The sequence below is a fragment of the Pipra filicauda genome, unplaced genomic scaffold (genome assembly GCF_003945595.2).
Source record: "Pipra filicauda isolate LSUMZ 115617 unplaced genomic scaffold, ASM394559v2 scaffold67_size6003252_pilon, whole genome shotgun sequence".
Lineage (NCBI taxonomy): Eukaryota > Metazoa > Chordata > Aves > Passeriformes > Pipridae > Pipra > Pipra filicauda.
Window position 1 is genome coordinate 2337793 of NW_024104842.1, and position 18254 is coordinate 2356046.

Sequence of the window (18254 nt, forward strand, 5' to 3'; positions counted from 1 at the left end):
CTGTTTGAAAGTGGCTGACTGAATTTTAAAAACAAACGTCCATTGTGTTTCTGTGGAATGCTGTTGACAGTTTCTGAAACATGCTTTGGATTCCTGTCAAAATGGCTTGTGAGCAAGCTGCTTTAAAACAATACTTCATTGTTGAATTAATATAATAAAATCAGCATGATTGGCTAACCTTTAATCCTGGGACAGCAGCATGAGTTTTTATTACCTTAAGCTTTAGAATCAATACGTCTTTCTTCTTCCAAATTTTACTACAAATGAGATCTGTGTTATGGTTAAATTCAATCATCTATCCTTGCTGGTCTTTTTATATTTAAATAACAGACAAATCTTACATTTCTGTTTAAGTCAAAATGAAGAAGGATCCTCCTTAGGTGCTGAGAGTTTTCAGTCCCAAATTGACTTCAAACTCTTCATATAAAAACCCCACATTTTTCATCCATTTTGACATGTTTCTGATTATGACTGGTCACTTCCTACACCAGATTTTCTTTCTCACAGTTAAAAAAATGCCTATTTTTTAGAAGCGATCTATTAAAATACACAGGCAATAGTTACAAGGTGTTTTGATTAAAACTGGGAAATGAACTCCAATCACTCAGCTCCAAACACAGATGCTCTGTCATCCTTTGCAAATCACTTCTCCGCATTTTAGTCCTCTATCTGGAATATGGAAATGCTCTTCCTTTTTCCCACCTTTTGTCCATTTTCTGTATGCATTTCTCAAGCTCTCCGGGATAGAGATTATTACTTATCTGACAGCATCCTGCCAAACACAGGAGGTCCTGAGGAAAAGGGTAAATGATTCCAGACAATATTACACTAAAGCTGCAACACTGCTTTTGCTACTGGAACTAGTGTACTAAGAGCAAACAGCTCAGCATTTTACTGTAAATGTATCCTTAATGTATGGGTACATACTACAGAAAACAACTAGCATTAATAAATTTCTCTTCACATTAGTCAAGAAAACACACTTGTTAGCAAAGTTTCCTCTGCAGCAAGTTCTTTGTGGTGACAGTTCCAGTAATGTTTAATATTTTAGGGCCCAATTTTGTAAGTCAGGAGCAGCACGGATTGCTCAGACTGAAAAAAATTCATTCCCTAATAATCCAATTGGTTAAACACCCAGAAAGCTCATCCGGTTCAGCATCAGCCCTTTGGACACCAGGCATTCCAGCAACTGGAACAAAGAAAGTCAGGTCTCTAATCCTCAAATTGTGACTAATTTAAAACCTTGCACAGTTGTGTACCATTCATACCTCCAAGAACAGCACCCTTCTCTCCATCTCTTTTGAGCTCAAGGGTGAGGAAGGAGGAAAGACAGACCTAATTACTTTTTCAAAATTTAAAAAAAATAACTTTAAATGGGACACACAAAGTAGCTAATTTAATCCTACAGACCCTTAACCACCCTTTCTGCCTCTCTGCAACACAAGCTACCTCATGAAAAAGAATAAGAGGGGAGACAGATTTCTCATGTTGACACTTGCACAAAAGGTTTGCCATTTCTACAGATTTCCTGCTTCCTAACTACAACAAAAAGAGTTACTAGGTTCCCCTGTTTCCCCATAATATTTCTCTCAGATAAAATGGATTCAATTCCATGCCAAAAAAAAAAAAAGAAATCAGGTGTCTGAATTACGTCAGTTTCTACTATTTTCTTTTACTCACTGTTGCAGTGTTTCAAAGCCCTGTTCCTTGTACAGCAGCTCTTGCTTCATCTGAGAGAGTTCCCTCTTCAGCTTCTTAACCTTGTGTGTTAAATCAAAGCAAGAGTTAGAAAATTCCTCTTGTTAAATGGTGTAACACATGGCTTTGAACAATTACTGTATGCTCTACATCAGATAAGAGAAAAAGAGTAAATTGCTCTACTGACACATATTAAAAAAAAAAAAGGATCTGTTCTCTTCCTGATGTCTATGGGCAACATGCTTTAGTATTAAAGGGACACAAGCAGATTAAATCACATTCCTTATTTGTATTGATACCACACTGTGTTATTAAACCTGAGAGAACTTTAACAAGTAATTTACTTCTCACTTGTTAAGCATGCATTCCAACTGTCCTACAGGGACATGCCTGTTTACTTTTAGGCTTATTATATTTTCACTTTTTCATTCCTGGAAGCTCTCAAGTAATTTGCACTGTAAAAGACAGTGTAAAAGACTCTTTTTTTCCCCTATGAACCATCCTTTCTTATACAGCTTTCCAGACACTGGATCCCTAAATATATAATTTACACTCATTGAGTTCAAAGACAACAATCACTAAACACATATGGATCACAAATACACGTGTCTATTTAATCAAAATATCCTTGGAAAAACATTCTCTACTTTCCCTAAATTTGTATGGTCAATTGCTTCTTAATCTTAATATTGCTATTTCAGATGTCAGCAACTATGAGTACATTACAAAATATTTATGAATCAAGATTGAATAAAAAATCCACCATTTAATTTTTAATGCCATATTTTCCAAATGTTTGAAACAAAATTTCTGGAGTACCCAAAAAGGAATGCACTTAAACACAAATGAATTATCAGCATACACATAGAGACAAATGTCTCCTTGAAGTGTGGAGTACCAGATTTTGGTATTCATACATCTATATCTGGCTTGTTTGTACCACACACGTTAGCCAGATATTGTTACACTTTCTAATTTTCCAATCATTAGGGTGAAAAAAAGGAAAAGCTGAAAGACCCCTGCTGTCACCTACCACCGAGAAATTCTTGCTTGTTTTCCTCAGGTCCTCAGATATCCAACTCTTTTGAAAAATTTATTATATTAAGAATTAAGACCACTTTAACTGAAATTAACTTCAAAATACGTCTCCAAAATGTTTTGTATCCAAATCCCGATAGAATTCCTACTTGCTGATATTCTTCAAATTAAAAGAAGAAAAAAAAAGTGAGATTCCCAACATGCCAGGCAACTAAAAGTACTGAGCACCAGCAGCTGCTGAAGCTTTCCAGGAGACTTAAAATTCTTTAAATTTCTAAAATAACTAGTGATTCGCACAGCCTTCATACGGGTTTATGAATGATACTTAGGCATTCAAGTTTGTAGTTTCTGGCTAATGAACTTTCTGTGACAGAAATAGAATGTTTTTAGTCTCCATTTTCTCCAAAGCAAAATCTGTTCTCTGGATGAGGGGTAAGGTTCAGGCTTTTGGAAACTATCATACTAGTTGCTTTACTTGACAGAAAACTGTTTTATTTTGACTATACTGAATAGTTATCACAATAAATACACAATGTCTCTAAGTACACATTCAGTGCTCTTTAACTATTTCTTCCTTGACTAGAATGAAAACCCCAAGAGTAATCTCTCAAGTGTTCTGATCAAGGTAAAGGGAAATGTTCCAGGTAAAGTGATGTGTAAAATATGAAACAACTATGAATTTTTCTGAAAAATACAGAAAACTTATTTCTTTTAAAATCAGAAATGTGAATTTACAGTAAAAGGCACACTTGATTTCAACTTAGAGGACTGGATCTCTCAGAAACCATTACATTTTCCTCAACAACATCTTCTGAGTGTTCTCTGCTGTACTTCATCATCATTTCATTATCAAGAAATGTGAGTTGGGCGCATTATCCTAGAAGGATGTGACCTACATCATAATATAGAATGTGTTTACTGCATCATACCTGCATTAAACTATTCTTAGGCTCATTGTCTTCACCTTCAAAACTTTCATATAATTCCTGGTTTTTCCCAGCTCTTCACTTGTTTTAACATTCATCCCCTTCCTACTGCTTCTGCACATCATCCTCAGTCACCTAACAGGTCTCTCGCTTCCTCCTTCTAACTGCATCTTCAAGCAGGCTCTTGTGCTAAGCCCCTTCTATTCCCAGCACTTGAGTACTAACGGAACAACACGACCACCCTGCCCCTGCCCTCCCCCCCCCTTATTATTTTATAAAGGTGCCTTCCCTACTTGCTTGCTGCATATGCGTAAAACTTACTGTGATCACATATGCTTTGTGCTGTTTGAGTTATCTTAATGATTACTAATTAAGACTCCGAATGGGCCCACTCAAAGTCCACTGTAGGATCAGATCCTTCAATTTTAATCTGGTGAGAAAGATCTTTCTTCTCCTTATTTCATTTAATAGCTATCTGATTTCTGTCATGTTTTCTCCACAAACTATTGCACAATAAGCAATTCATGTATCCAGAAGGCTCCATATTGTGCACGGGCATATTATGCACAGCTAACAAGGAAAAGGCCAAAGGCCAACTCAGAACTTCCTTGAATGCTGAGTTTCCCCCCTCCAGCCACCACTAACCTGATGATACCAGTAAGCCTCAGATACTGTGAGAGAGAGAAACAGGTTTAGTACAACTGACCCAGTAGTTCACTAAACAATGTGCAAATTCTAAGTAACTGGCTAGCAGCTTACTAATGACTAACTTTGTTTCTCATTAAGTCCACGCATGCATATACTGCAAAATGCCCAAAGGTGGCATATTAGCAAGCATCCTCAAACATTCAAATAAGGGTAAACTATGATAACAGCCATACCTCTCTTGCCATCTTCCATGAAAACCACTTCCCAGCCCTAGCATCACAGGGCTCCACTTTTTCTTATATCAATTTTCATATCCAGTGGCTTTGGATGGATGACAACACACTTTACGCTGATACAGACATTCTTGGACTGCACCCTTCTAAACTCTGCAGACAAGATTCAGGTCACCTATTTTAGCCACATATGCAGGACTTTGCAACGCCAACAAATCAGGTGTTGGGAACCAGCAGGATATTAAGACTCCTTGACTCCAAGAAACAATGAAGAGAGGAAAGCACCTCCAAAAAACATATTACTGTGATTAACACATCTGACTCTCTCCTTGGTGAGCAAATTTTAGATCTGCAGTCAATGGTAGTGGGAAAAAGTGAGCACAGGACCATGTCTGACCTGTAGGTGACTATATTTAAATTTGGTCATGTGTTCTTCAACAACATTGTTAATTTCCCAAATATACTAGTGATTGCCATGCCAAAGGAAACATCTGTTACTGCTCCACTCATTTTAGAAATAAGTTATCACCTTGTCTCTTCTTTCTTGTTCCTTACTGCTGTTGATTCTTCCTACTAAATTCACAATATCTTTCCTCCCACCTCCTCCAGCATTAAAATAAGTTCCCTCACTAGCCACCGTCCCTTCTCCTTAAAGGATAAGGGACTACAAATTGAGTTTGTTAAGGAGAAACAGGTGTTCAGTAGGCAGGAAGGCAACATCCAGACACCAGTTTTAGAGTAAATTCCATCCCTGATTTATACTGGGTTTTAAAATTTTAATGAACTATTCCACAGTTGCTTTTAAACATTAATTGTTTAGATTCCTAATCACAACTCTTATTCTAGGTGAAGGAGAATGTTACTCTCTGAGGCTTCTATGAGTGCTGCTCTGTGCAGAAACCAGGAGGGGGCAATGGAAGAGCTGAGTAAATGCTGTTCCTTGTGCTGCTTCTGCTCCCCCAGTCTGTATTTCAGGCCACATCGAAGAGATATGCTGTGAGGTGCTGTCTTTTTAACCTGGTTTGATTTAATGGTTTTTAAATGGTTTGATTTAACTTTTTTCATTATTAACTACAGAAAGTCTAAGATATCCATAGAGCGTTATATGCCGTAGCTGAAATAAATGAACTCCCTATATACATATTTTAAATGTCTTCCACATCATTTCCTCCTTATTCAAGATAAATTCACTAGAGACTAAACTGTGAATGAAAGTTCTTTACAGTCTGTTAGTGACCATACCAAACACAGTTGACCAAATAATGGATTTGTGTTCATTAGCAATTTAACATGCAGACACAAACTTTCATCCTTGATCTGAATTGTTACATTTTGACAAAACAGAGAGAGGTTTCACACTATATTGAAAAGTGTTTTTCTAACCAACAGAAACTTCTGAGGCAGTTCATGTAGCTTATGATGCATTTCTAACAGAAGAAAGGTTGTGTAAAAAGTCATCTAGCTGCAGCTCACCTTGGCTATTACGTTTCTATTTTTACTATTTCTTTTAGAAACAAAAGCATATAACTGAAAATAGTTATGAGATTTATTTAAACCCACATCTATTCAGAATATCTGTCAAAGGTTCCCCAAAATGCATTACTTGAAAGTACCATGGACAGCTTTAAAAATTAATTTAAAACCTCTGAATGGTATCTAATTAGTATATTAGGAAGTTTCAGTACCAGGGTACAAGATACAACTGCTAGTTCAAGTTATGCTTATTCTATAGTCATAAACTTTGCAGAGAGAATCCAAATGAATATGAGTTAAGTACTCTCACCCTTAATCTCGTAGTGGAGATTTCAGCCTTCAGAATGTCAGGGTCATACTTTGTGCTTGATGAGGAGCCCGAAAACACTTTTTTTAAAAAGACAGAAAAAAAAGACAAATATTTAAGTACTTTTAAATCACTAATTGGTCCCTTCCTGGATGAATCCACATTGATCAAAAACTACAATTTGCAGGAAAACATATAATGAAGCCTTTATAGAGTAGTCAGCATTGCAGCTTGGCAATAATTAATGAATAATCAAAATTTTCCTCTTACTTCCCCTACTACTGTATGGCATTTCTTCTCATTTACTTATCCTAGGATCCTAAAGTAGCATCTAATTCTCCCTGGCTTTCTATCCTGTGTGCCATCTTGTGATCACTTCCTTCCTGAAAGTTGTAATTTCTAAGGAGATCTCTGGAAAGCAGATTTATTCAGAAGCCTGGTACTCAGTCCTTCTGCAGATGTACGTGCTACTCTTATCTCACTATCTACTTCTAAGAGAGCTGTTTGGCCAATAACAGGCCTCTGACAGTGCTTTACTGTGTGCTGATTCCTTGCCCAACACTGTGATGTGTATCTCTGCTTCACTCCCGGTCACAGCACACAGGCTACAGAATTATTGTCTGGTCTTCTTATAAATCAGTAACAAATTCCTTTCTTGGTCTGTCACAGACACCTGTCAACACAGTAGGCTCATTTCAGTATGCAGACATGAAGGAGAGAGATCCTATTTACTTTGAACCTAGATCTAGCAGAATTTTGTCCGGACAAACTGCATGACAAAACAGATTTCAGAGCCAGCTGTTCTAAATCATGGCTCAAAGGAGTTCAATTGTACCAGAGAGAAGAGGGTTCTCGCCAGCAGAATACCTTTCTATTAAATAAATAAATAATGCAGGGATGCTATCTCTAAAAAAGCCAGAGTACAAGGTGTTCATAGCAAATCTTTAAAACTCATCCTAAAGAGAAACAGGATCCCCTGCAAGGCACAGATCAAAGGAGTTACATTGTACTCTAAACCGTACTTACAGCTTGTACGAGAGCTTGACTTTTCTTTGTAGGCACCATTCAACCGTACATACTCATCCAGTGCAAGTGCTAGTCTCTGTTCTTTCACCTGGTACAGCTCCTTCTGAGTACTGAGAGCATCCTGGGCTATCATAAGATAATCTTTTAACATTCTCTCTTGTTCTTGACGCCATTGTTTCCTGGGATCTTCTATTTGTGTTGTTTCTTTATAGGAATAAAATAAAGGATTTAAAGAGATCTCTGCTGAAACCCATTGACAACTAAAATTGCTTCTTTGCTGTAATCCACAGTTAGAGTTTGGCTATTGAGCAGGTGCTTGACTTTGTCTGCTACAACAGTGTGTGTAAGAAACAGTACTTAAGGGATCAGTTACAAAATTAGAATGTAAGGTACAATAGGCAAATGCTTATGTAGATCATTCCCGTGTCTTCAATTTTGAATTAGTAACATCCTAAAACTCAAAAAAAAATTTTTTTTTGCATCAGAGTATTTGGAAATAATGGGATCAACAAAGTCTTTCAATGACATCTTAAAATTTAATGCATTTCTGTACAAAAATTAAAATCAATCTTAGCTATTACAGTTTTTCAACCCCCTTCCTCCCCACTTCATTAATTTTTACAGCCATACATTATGCATGATTTTAGTGGTTACCTCTCTCCTTTCACTCTACAAAAACAATTTTATTTTTCCCCCTATAACTGAACCAATAGATCATTAACTCTCCAGATCATCTCACTTAACTCTATCCCTATTCCTTCTAGACATCTGATCCAATACACAACTTCCTTTTACGGTCAACAGACAAGAGAGGGCTGCCCTCAGAGGGTACTTTACTCCAACAAAGGCACATATCCAAGATATTTGGGACCAAACTGGTTTTTTGAGGTGTCTCCTTTTCACTGACTAGTCAGGTAATATAAATGAGTAGGCTGGAACAGGCCTTTAATTCATGACAGGTCAAGCATTTTAACTCCAGCAGCCACACAGAAGACAGACTTGCGTAAGATATGTAGACAAGAGGATCTGACATACCTAGTGGTATATATTAAGAAGGTATATGATAAGATCAATATAACTGCAGGTTTTAAGATTTTATTTTAATGTAAACATACAAAGAGGATGAATTGTGGTTGAATGTTCAACCTTATCTTCCTGACTTAGTTCAGCACTTTTTGAAGTTGTACAATGAATATACTTCCTTTAAAAGCTGTAGAAATACAAAAACATTCTCATAAGACATAGCCACGAAAAGCTTGAAATCTAAATGCAAATGTGCACCTAACTTCCTAGGTCACATACTGTAAATCTGCAGAGATCTACAGAGATAAAAACTAACATTCAGTACCAAAGTATTTAAGTGTAAAGTATTTACTTCAGAATTTTTCTGCAAAAACTAGGAGGGATGTTTAGAGGAGGGTTAGATTTCTACCTCTTTAGTCCTATGAGTTGCTTTATTGTGGAAACCAATGCAGGGCAGGGGGGAGAGGGGAAGGGAACAAGTGGCTGAAGACATGGAGAGGAAAAAGAACTGCAGTAGAATCAATATGATTGCTCCAAACTGTAGCTGAAGTGCACTCTTGGGAGAAGGCACACTTTCAACTCCATATATGAGAACAGGTTTTGTAACAGTGAAAGCTAATAAGGGCAGGTTCTGGTTAATAACAATTTCCAATACTAACTACCAGTTTTTAAAAAGCCTTTTCTCTTGATAATATCACATAAACAAAAAGACATGCAAAGAAAAGCAGCATTTTGTAAAACTAACCCGTAGAATTCTAAACTGACAATATCTATGGAACTACTGATGCTTTTAAAATACACAAACACCCTCCGTCTATCATTTATAAATGTGACTTATCTACCTGGGAAAGCCATTTCTTAGATGTGCACAGTGGATGCACAGAGAGTATAAACCACATAAATCCAAGTGTGGTGCATAAAAGATTAAAGAAGAGAAGCTTTATACACAGTTGGTTTTTCAATAGCCCTAACAGGAACACTCTCTCCAAAAAACTAACTATAGCTACAGACACACATACACATAGATCCATGTTTATAGCCACCTGCTCTTTTACACAAAGATATTTGGGCACACAAAGAAGCAAATCAATACCTTTTCTCTCCTAAATGGGCAACACATGTTCCTATCTGTGCCCACTTATTGTTGTTGTGCTTTAACACACTCCACATTCACAGTTATTTACACAAGATAAGAAGTGCTGGTTTCCAGAGTTGTCCTTTTTTGTGAAGCTGGATGAAGAGCATGAAGCAGGATTCTCATGGGTCAATGATCAAATACGATAAATGCAGTTATGGTGGTTTTTTAGAAGAATGTAATGATGTGATTGTGTTTTAAGAGTGCAACCAGCAGCCACCAAATAATCTTACAAGATTGGAAGGTCTCATCTTCGAGCATGTTGTAGGTAATTGCTTTGTAGGTTTTAAGTGAGGATTGCTCAACATGCAGCCCAAAGACCAAATGTAGCCTGCAGAGTTCTAAAATGTGGCCTACAGATGCCCTGTCCTTGCAACTGCAAGAGAAGGACAAAGCTGATCAACAACAGATTATTTTGTATTGCTGACAAATACAATCCAACACTTTCTTTTTGTCTCCTCAAGCTGCAAGCACAAAACAATACTATGAGCTTTTATACTGATATATATAGAACTTTTATACTGATAGTCATAAATGAGTTAAAGGTGACCCTGCATTTTAAAAATTGCGCACTGTAACTTCAGCATACCAAGGTTTGGGTATTTGCCTCTGTAGGTACATTGACTGGTCAAATTACTCTCAGCCGATTCTATCTACATATTTTATTCCGGAACAAACACTCAGTTGTGAAAATACATCATTATGGAAAAAGCAAAGCAGTGTGTAATGACTATCCCAGAATTGTTACTCAACTTTTACCAAACAGAGAAGACTCTGAATATTTTTCACTGTACCCAAAAAAGCATATCACTTTTTTGGCAAGTTGTTCATGTATGCGTGTGTGTGTATATATATATAAATATAAATATAAATATATATATATATATATATACACACTTCTCAATCATCTCCGTTTTAATCAGTAGGTTTACCCCTCAGAGCAAAAAAAACCCCAAAGACAGAACTATGGACAATATTTCTGGTACTGTAGCGCTGCATTTTGAAAAGTATGTTCATTTGAGCACATGGACCTTCCAGGAGCCAACAATTTCTTTTTAAAAGCAGGGTTCTTTCAAAACCAAATATTTATACTTCTCAGAGTAAAGCCTCAGAAAGATAAGGATTTTTTTCCTTGGACAAGAATGTTTCAAGCACCTGCTGTTAAGGTCAAACTTGTACGCACAAAAATATTATTGGGATAGTTAACATGCAAGTCATTGAGGGAGCGGCTTGCTGAACATTCAGAAATGAGTTGTGAAGCCCTTCATGCTTAAACCAAAGTGAGATTTAAATCACAAAGAACATCCAAACTTTTTCCTACCCTTATTATTCAACAGCTGATGTAAAATAAACTAGGGAGATCTCATTCCTTTTATAAGGCAGATAAATGTTTCCACTGGTGACTGCAACAGGATGCCTTATAACCTTGTCTGCGGCACATACGAATCACGCAGCAGATTGCTAGCTACATGGATGGGAAGATGTTATTTCTGCACATCAGGTGAGGAGTAAGCACTGGTAGTGAGCAGTAGATAGAGCTGTAGAGTTGCATCTGTTCTAGAAAATGTAAACTGGACTTCAATCGTTAGCAGTGGAGAATGACAAACCATCCCCTTTGGCAGGGCCTCTCCAAAACTTTCTACAGAAACACAGGTATGAACTAAAGGAATCTACCTCAAATGGATCTTTAAACAACTAAGAGTTGTACATCAGGCCCTATGAAGACAACTACTTCGATTAAAAAAAAAATTGTATAAACCAACTTCCTCTGTCCAACCACAATGCAAAAATAATGATCCATAGTAACAGAATGAGAAGGTGGTGGTGAGCGTAATACTCAGGTTACACATTCCTAATTTGCATTGGTTTGTGTAATCGTTTGGCAAAGCCATTTGCAAAGCAAAATTACTCAATTCTATTAAGAGATCTTAGTTTAAAACCAATTAATTTAACTTGAAACAAATTACTGCAAGTGCATAGTTAATAAATTTATGAAAAAATAATAAACAAGCAATTTATTTCCTCCTATTTTTAAAGAACTGAATGACTACCCAGATTAGGGGGGAAATTCTGTGGTCTCGCCCAGCGGAACTGCACAAACGGCAGGATGGCAACGCTCCACCCAAGAACGTTATTGTGCAGTGAAATGATCATAGCCCTGTAACACAGAAGAGGAAGCTGTGCTGGCTTTAATCATACTGCTATTCATGAAATGCACTCTTCTTGGGTCACTGCCAGATAGGTTTCATGCACTTAAACTCAGCAAAAAAGCTGGCCCAAACAATAATTCAAAATCAAAATGCCAGGACTGACTTTCTGCCTTGAAAGTTTTGTTTATTCTTTTGGCTGGAATGTGCTTCAAGGGCAGCAATGTTATGCATGCTCTGTGTAATTATACACAGGATATATATTATACATGGAATACAGGCGATAGTAAGGCATGTCAATGTTTTTAAATGAGATATTTTCATACGTTATGTTCCTGTCTACTATCAAGCAGCTCTGCCAAAATTTTACAGTCTACTTGAACAGAAGGAAACTATTACCTTATCAGCAGTAGATCTTATTTCCATAAAATACGAAATTAAAATCCCACTAGAAAATCCCACAGGAAAGGGAATGGCTCCTTGGCACCCTACTGTGAGACATGAGAGAATTGAACATTTTACTACAGGATTAACAATATGTGGAAGCAATAGTTTCCAACATCTCCCCTTGCCAAAAAAAAAAATAATAGCACTGGCTGGGTCTAGAACAACCCACATGTAAATAATGTTCAGTTAGACACATTGCATTTAGGCAACACAGTTAGAGAACAAGTAGTCTCAAGCAATCCATTGTGGAAAAACAAAAGCCATATATGCTAAATTGCTACTTGAGGAGGACAAATACACAGCAAGAGGAGACAAAAATCATTACATACTTTTCACTCTGAAGAGAGAACTCTCATCTATTTAAACACATGCCCATATTATTCCAGTTTGTAAATGCTGCAGAATCATCATCTCCAAAGAGAGGCTATTCCAAGGGAAACTAACTGACCTGGCAAGAAACGAGGACCTAGAGACCTAAGATCTCTAGAAAGGAGAGCAGAGGGGAGTTGCACACCACAGCTGGAGCTGTGCAATAGCTCTCCTTTTTGGCAGTGATGGTTTCCACTATATCACCTCAAACCCACACTCCCCAACATTACACATTCACAAGTTCTCTTTTACACAGTCTCTGGTGCTAACTCAATCCAGTGCAAAACCTGTTTTATGTACTAAACCCACCCAAACACTAACTGGCTCCAGAAGATAACATAAAAGCAGATTCGTCACGTTCTGGCAGGTTAAGTGAGTTGTGATATGCTACCAAAGGTCCAATGAGCCAGTATAAAGGAAGAACTACACAGCTGGGGCAATAATCTTTTTTTTTGGCAGCAGTAAGCCTACTTACAGATCCACTGGATTCTTAAATATGGATCTACTCATCAGTACCATGCACCTTCTTCCTCATATACTAGAAAATTTCACTTACAGGAAAATTTCCAAACCTGGAAACCAGAACTACCAGACAACAGGCAGCAAAACTGCACTGGCTAAGTCCTGAAAAGAGGGTAGTTCTAACTGATGCAGAACTACTGCATGTCACAGCTGAGCTAGATACCCTGCATCAGGGTGGCAACTTCTCTGCCTGAAAGAGTAACTGATGAAAAGATAACTCCATTACACCTGATTATTATGCAAGATAACATCTCTGGTTATCTTGCATAATAATTGCAGGACTACTCCTTCCAACCAAACAGAACTCCACCTTCAAGAGAATAAGACAGGCCTCAAAACCGTAAACCCAACAAGTGACTACATTCAGGATCCCTTCTCACTGGAGCCTCTCCCGAACCCAGTGGCTGAAGAAAGTACACAAGTTAAATCCATACTGGTTTTTCAACAGCACCCAATACCTCTGCTGTACATTCTACTCCACAGAGGTGGTTTGAGAAGGAGGAGATACCTGGAAATCAGCTTACTGCATGCTGAGAGCAAGCCCCCGGAAAAGGGCTGCAGGCCAGCCAAACTAGGGCCAGGTGCAGCAAAGGAGAATCAGGATTTCAACGGTATCTTGCACAAAAATGTCTGCAGATGGCACAAAAAACCCAAAACCAATCCTTCCACGTATCATATCAGAGGAAAAATGGTGTCTGATACTAACTATCACAGGATAATATGACTTAGCTTAGTGGTGAGTGGTGAAAGCAGTTTTATCAACAACATTACATAATCGCTATGGATATGTTTATTCTACAAGTATATCCCACATTATTTGATAAACAAACTGGCTTTCAAATCTCCAGTACTTTTGCATGCAAACCAAAACTACATTTAGGGAAAAAAAGTGCAAATATTACTACATTGTACTTCAAATGGCATAACAAATATTGCAGGCAATTGAGATGCAAGTCTTAATGTTTAGCAAAGGAGCAAATGCACTAGCAGTAGTTTCAGGGAGAATAACCAAGTGTTACTAGACTGCCTAAAGGAATGTACTTTATTGTTTACATAGCAAATGCTTTCTGAATGCTTTTTTTTCTTATTCCTTTTTCCCCCCTGCTTTTAAAAATACTTACAAAAGTAAAGAGAGACATGGATGAAAATTAGGTTATTTAGAGTATGTTCAAAATTGACGTCTCTACAGTTTGTTTCCTGCATCAAACTTTCATCCCAAAAAAAGGAATCCTCTCTTCCAGATACCTTCTTCACTTCTCCATAAAATAATTCTGTGTTTGAATTTGAGCAAAGAGAGAAAATGAGAACTTTTTCCAGCTATACTGTGTAAGTATGAGCAGATTTGCAAGAAAGATTTATTCAAAGACTTTTACTATCAGATTCCTCGAGATATCAGGTAACGTATGCTTATATATTTCAGAGTAAAATGCTGTAGAAACTCTGAGCATCTTTTTCTACATTATCAAGAAAGTAGGTAATATTCTACTGCTAAGGTTAGCAGAACTAAGACATTAGAAAAAGATGCAAGTATGATCTTTACATAAATACCAGCAGGCAAAATCATCTTTAATTCAGAGCCTTCATTGCTTGAGCCCCCCTTCTGTAGCCAGCATGCACCAGATTACTCTAATCCCTTCTTATAGCCAGGGTACAGAGAAGACACTTACCTACAAATAAGATTCAAGATAAGATATACTGCACTTGAGTTTCCACCATGTGTGTTTGCTGACAGTAAAGAGTCTTCATAATTGTTTGCATGTCACCTTCTACTCAGAAGATGGTGGTAGGTTGTGGGAACAAACAGTACACAATTACGATCATGATACATGACTCCCTCAAGCTACTGGTAATTGCAGACTCATGGTGGGATTTTCAGATTTCTTCCTTTTCTGAAAATACAGTCTGGCATACTTTCATAGATGCAGATGTATTAGAGTCCCAGGCTGGAGCAGAGAAAAGTCAGTCTATCCACAAAAGTCCCTGTGTTAGATAAACCACTTGCACAGGCATAAACTAGCATGAAAACCTTTAAGATTACAACAAGAAATAGAATACCTGTAGTTAAAATATTGTGCTGTAAGTATCAAACAGTGTAGGTAAATAGTTAGGCTTTGAAATTTTAAGAAGGACACCAAGTGAGCAAAGAGGAACCTTTGATGAATTCTATTCTTGAGCTAAGCAGATACAAACCCCTTCGCCTTTTTTTTTTAGCATCTCTGACTCAATTTTATTTTTCTCTGTGGATGAACAGTGATGGAAAGCTGTTTCTGGAAAGGTACATTCATGCTTCCAAAGGGGACAATTAAAACTAAGTAGGGAGGAGCCGCAGAAGCAGAGAAGGTAGTTGTCCAACTCTGTTTTGAAAAAAAGTGCTGGGGAGGAAGGCAGGGAGAAAAAACATCATATTGAATACAAAGTACAGAATGGCAAAAAGAAAGCAATGTGATGGTCTGAAACTGTACTAGGCTGAGAAGAGCTATTCCTTCCTATCATCATCTTTCAAATACCATCACTCAGTTTCTTTCTGCTACTTTTGCCACTAAACATTACTAACAGGAGAGTACCTGTTTTATAGGTTACCTAGATCAATGTAATGCAGAAAACAACCACTTGCCTTGTTATTCCTGAGACTGAAGATAGGAACTGAAAGTAAAGAGGGTAAGTTATTTAGGAACACATAGGGTGCTGAAGGCAAAGCAGAATCCAGCCCAGGATACTCTTAGACTATTCATGTCAAGCCAGAAGTAGAAGTTTCCCTTTCTTGCTCCTATCACCTCCACAGCTCTTCATCTAAACACACACCATGTAATGATCCAGATCAGAAAACCTGAGCAGCTGGGGGAAAGAAGAAGAGGTGGACAACAACTCGCACCTCAGGAAGCAGAGCGCTTCCCCATTGTCCATGTTTACTACATATCCTCACACTGACACAATGTGGGGGCAGGAACCAGAGCAAGCAATGACTGCTACATCAGCTGCCACCATCACCAGAGAAGTGCACTTGGAAATCACAGCTTCAGAGTCAAAACTGCTTCCTGAAAAGTCTGCACAGAGCATGGAACAAATAAATGAAAGTTCAAGGATGTAATTTCAAAGAACATGTAACCAATGCTACTACGAAAAGTAGCTGTCCTCCATTTCTTCCACTTGACTGATCTTTCATATCCCCAGGTCACCTTCCCCTTCTTGCTTGCATAAATAGAGGTGTGGAAAGGAGAACAAACAGCAACTTTTATTTTTCCATACCAGATTAGTTTCAACTCGAATCGGCTCCCTGATCTGATTCACTGTCTGGCCATGCAAATGTTCATGCCAGTATAAGCAAAAACATTGCAGGGACAGAACAAAAGGCCAGAGGTAGCAATAGAGCAGGACCAATTCTTTCAAAGATTATACCAGCTTAAAGGTTTTGCAAATCCAAGCTCTAAGAGCACAAATGTTTGCATCTCAGACACTTAATTGCTTGATGTTGAAAACCCTGCAGAAGAATTGGAAAAAAATTGAAAGTGATCACTTTACCTGCAGATATACAAAATAAAGTGGAGTAATAGTTATGTGTTAGCATTGCTTTGAGTTCCTAACCATGTTGTTTAGCAAAATTAGTAAATGTCAGCAAATTAGCTGAAGTAGATGAACACAGAGGAGAACATATATACAATTATAAGAGCAAACAGCATAAGTTCTAAAATCTTTGGACTCTCACAAACCACTGTAATAAGGATCCTGCACAAAAGGAACTCCTCGGGCCCTGGCCACCAAATAGTATCCCTTCAGTCATCCTCTAACAAAGGGCACTACTGAACCACAGGGTAAGCATTCAAGTTCTTACAGCATTAGCTATCCACATCATATGCATGTTGTGCTTTGCCAGATGGCCTGTAATCTGGTCTCCCTTGAAGCTGAAAGCATCACATTAAAACTCCTAATTGGGGTAATATATTCATAAAGTAGTGACCTCAGTCAATGTTTCTCAAAGTGGGTTATATCATCCAAAAGGATCATGCAAAAGCTCTAAGGCAATCATTACGAGCTAAAAAAAAAATCCCCAAACTGCATTTGGGGGAAAAAAATTAAAATATATAAAAGTATAGAAAATGTGAGATGACAATAAAATTAAATTATACTTAAACATATTGACACCAAAAGAATCTGAGGGATCGTTCTACAATTCCAGACTGCTCACAGACAACTCTTAACCCTCTCCAGAAGAGAAGAGTTTGCACTTGCCCTTAAAGAAAGTAGGCTTTTCTCAGGTTTGTGTGAGAGAACGGAAGCAAAGGGACTAAGATAAATAATTACACAGATGGGGAAAATATTTAGTTATCATGAAAAAATAATATATACATTGATTTACATAATTTTTTAAGAACTTACGTTATAGAAATATAGTAGACTTTTTTATTAGAACTTTGCAATGTCCAGCCTAGTACGGCTTTCTCAAAATCAGTGGGAGTTTTGCCAATATCCACCCTTCCAGAGGAGTAAAGACTTATCTGACCACTAATGGAAATTCCATCCTTAACATTTTCAGCCTTGAATTTTTAACAGAAAAGGAGAAAAAAAAAACATGAGTAAGACCTTCTGAATTTACAGTCTATTGCCTTAAGTTCTAGCCTGATCCTCATAGCTCACTGGGTTGGTTTGAGAAATTTAACAATATCAAGCTGTTGTAGTAAAATGGGCCCAAGTCCCGTGGACAACTTGAAACTTCACAGTTGAATCAAACGTAGCTTTTTACAGAGGCACACAGTAGGAACAACAATAGAAAAAGAAATGAGAAAAAGGACAGATAATAGAGAAACTATTCAGAATAACCAATTATGGGATGCAAGAGGAAAGAATCTATGTGCCTTCCCTCAAATACTTTGCTAATATAAATCCAGCCAGAAGGCAGTGAATGTGAAACATCATTACTCACCTCTCCCTACATAACACATGGGAGAAGATTTCTTCCAGAGGTGCCATCCCCTCAAGATGCCGCTTATGAGTCCTGAAATTCCACTTTATCCAACCTGTTTTTCAGGCATCTATCCATTTGTTCCTCCTCCTAGCAGTAGCTACAGGTTTTCTCCCTCATTGGGCTCCTTTGTCCAGTAACAGAGAGATCTAACAAAACTACCTCCGAAAGAGGTAGTCTTCCTTGTTCTAATACAGCCACTGTCCCGACAGGGAATTTTAACAGTTCAAATCCAAAAAGCATATCCAATACATCTGAATTATTACAAAGCTAATAAAGTAGTAAGTAGGTACAAAAACTGTTTT

General features: G+C 37.6%; 1 protein-coding gene across 2 annotated transcripts in view; it reads right to left on the minus strand.

Annotated features, from left to right (window-relative positions):
* Nucleotides 1–18254, minus strand: part of WWC2 (WW and C2 domain containing 2) — a 103165-nt gene that overhangs the window by 46029 nt on the left and 38882 nt on the right. The window contains exons 3-5 of one of the 2 annotated variants that reach the window (XM_027735820.2): nt 7350–7553; nt 6327–6403; nt 1681–1760 (exon numbers count right to left, since the gene is read on the minus strand). The exons of the other annotated variant lie outside the window; for it this stretch is intronic. Of the exons in view, the coding sequence (XP_027591621.1) occupies nt 1681–1760; nt 6327–6403; nt 7350–7553 (361 nt within the window). The remainder of the gene's footprint in view (nt 1–1680; nt 1761–6326; nt 6404–7349; nt 7554–18254) is intronic. 2 annotated transcript variants of the gene reach the window in all.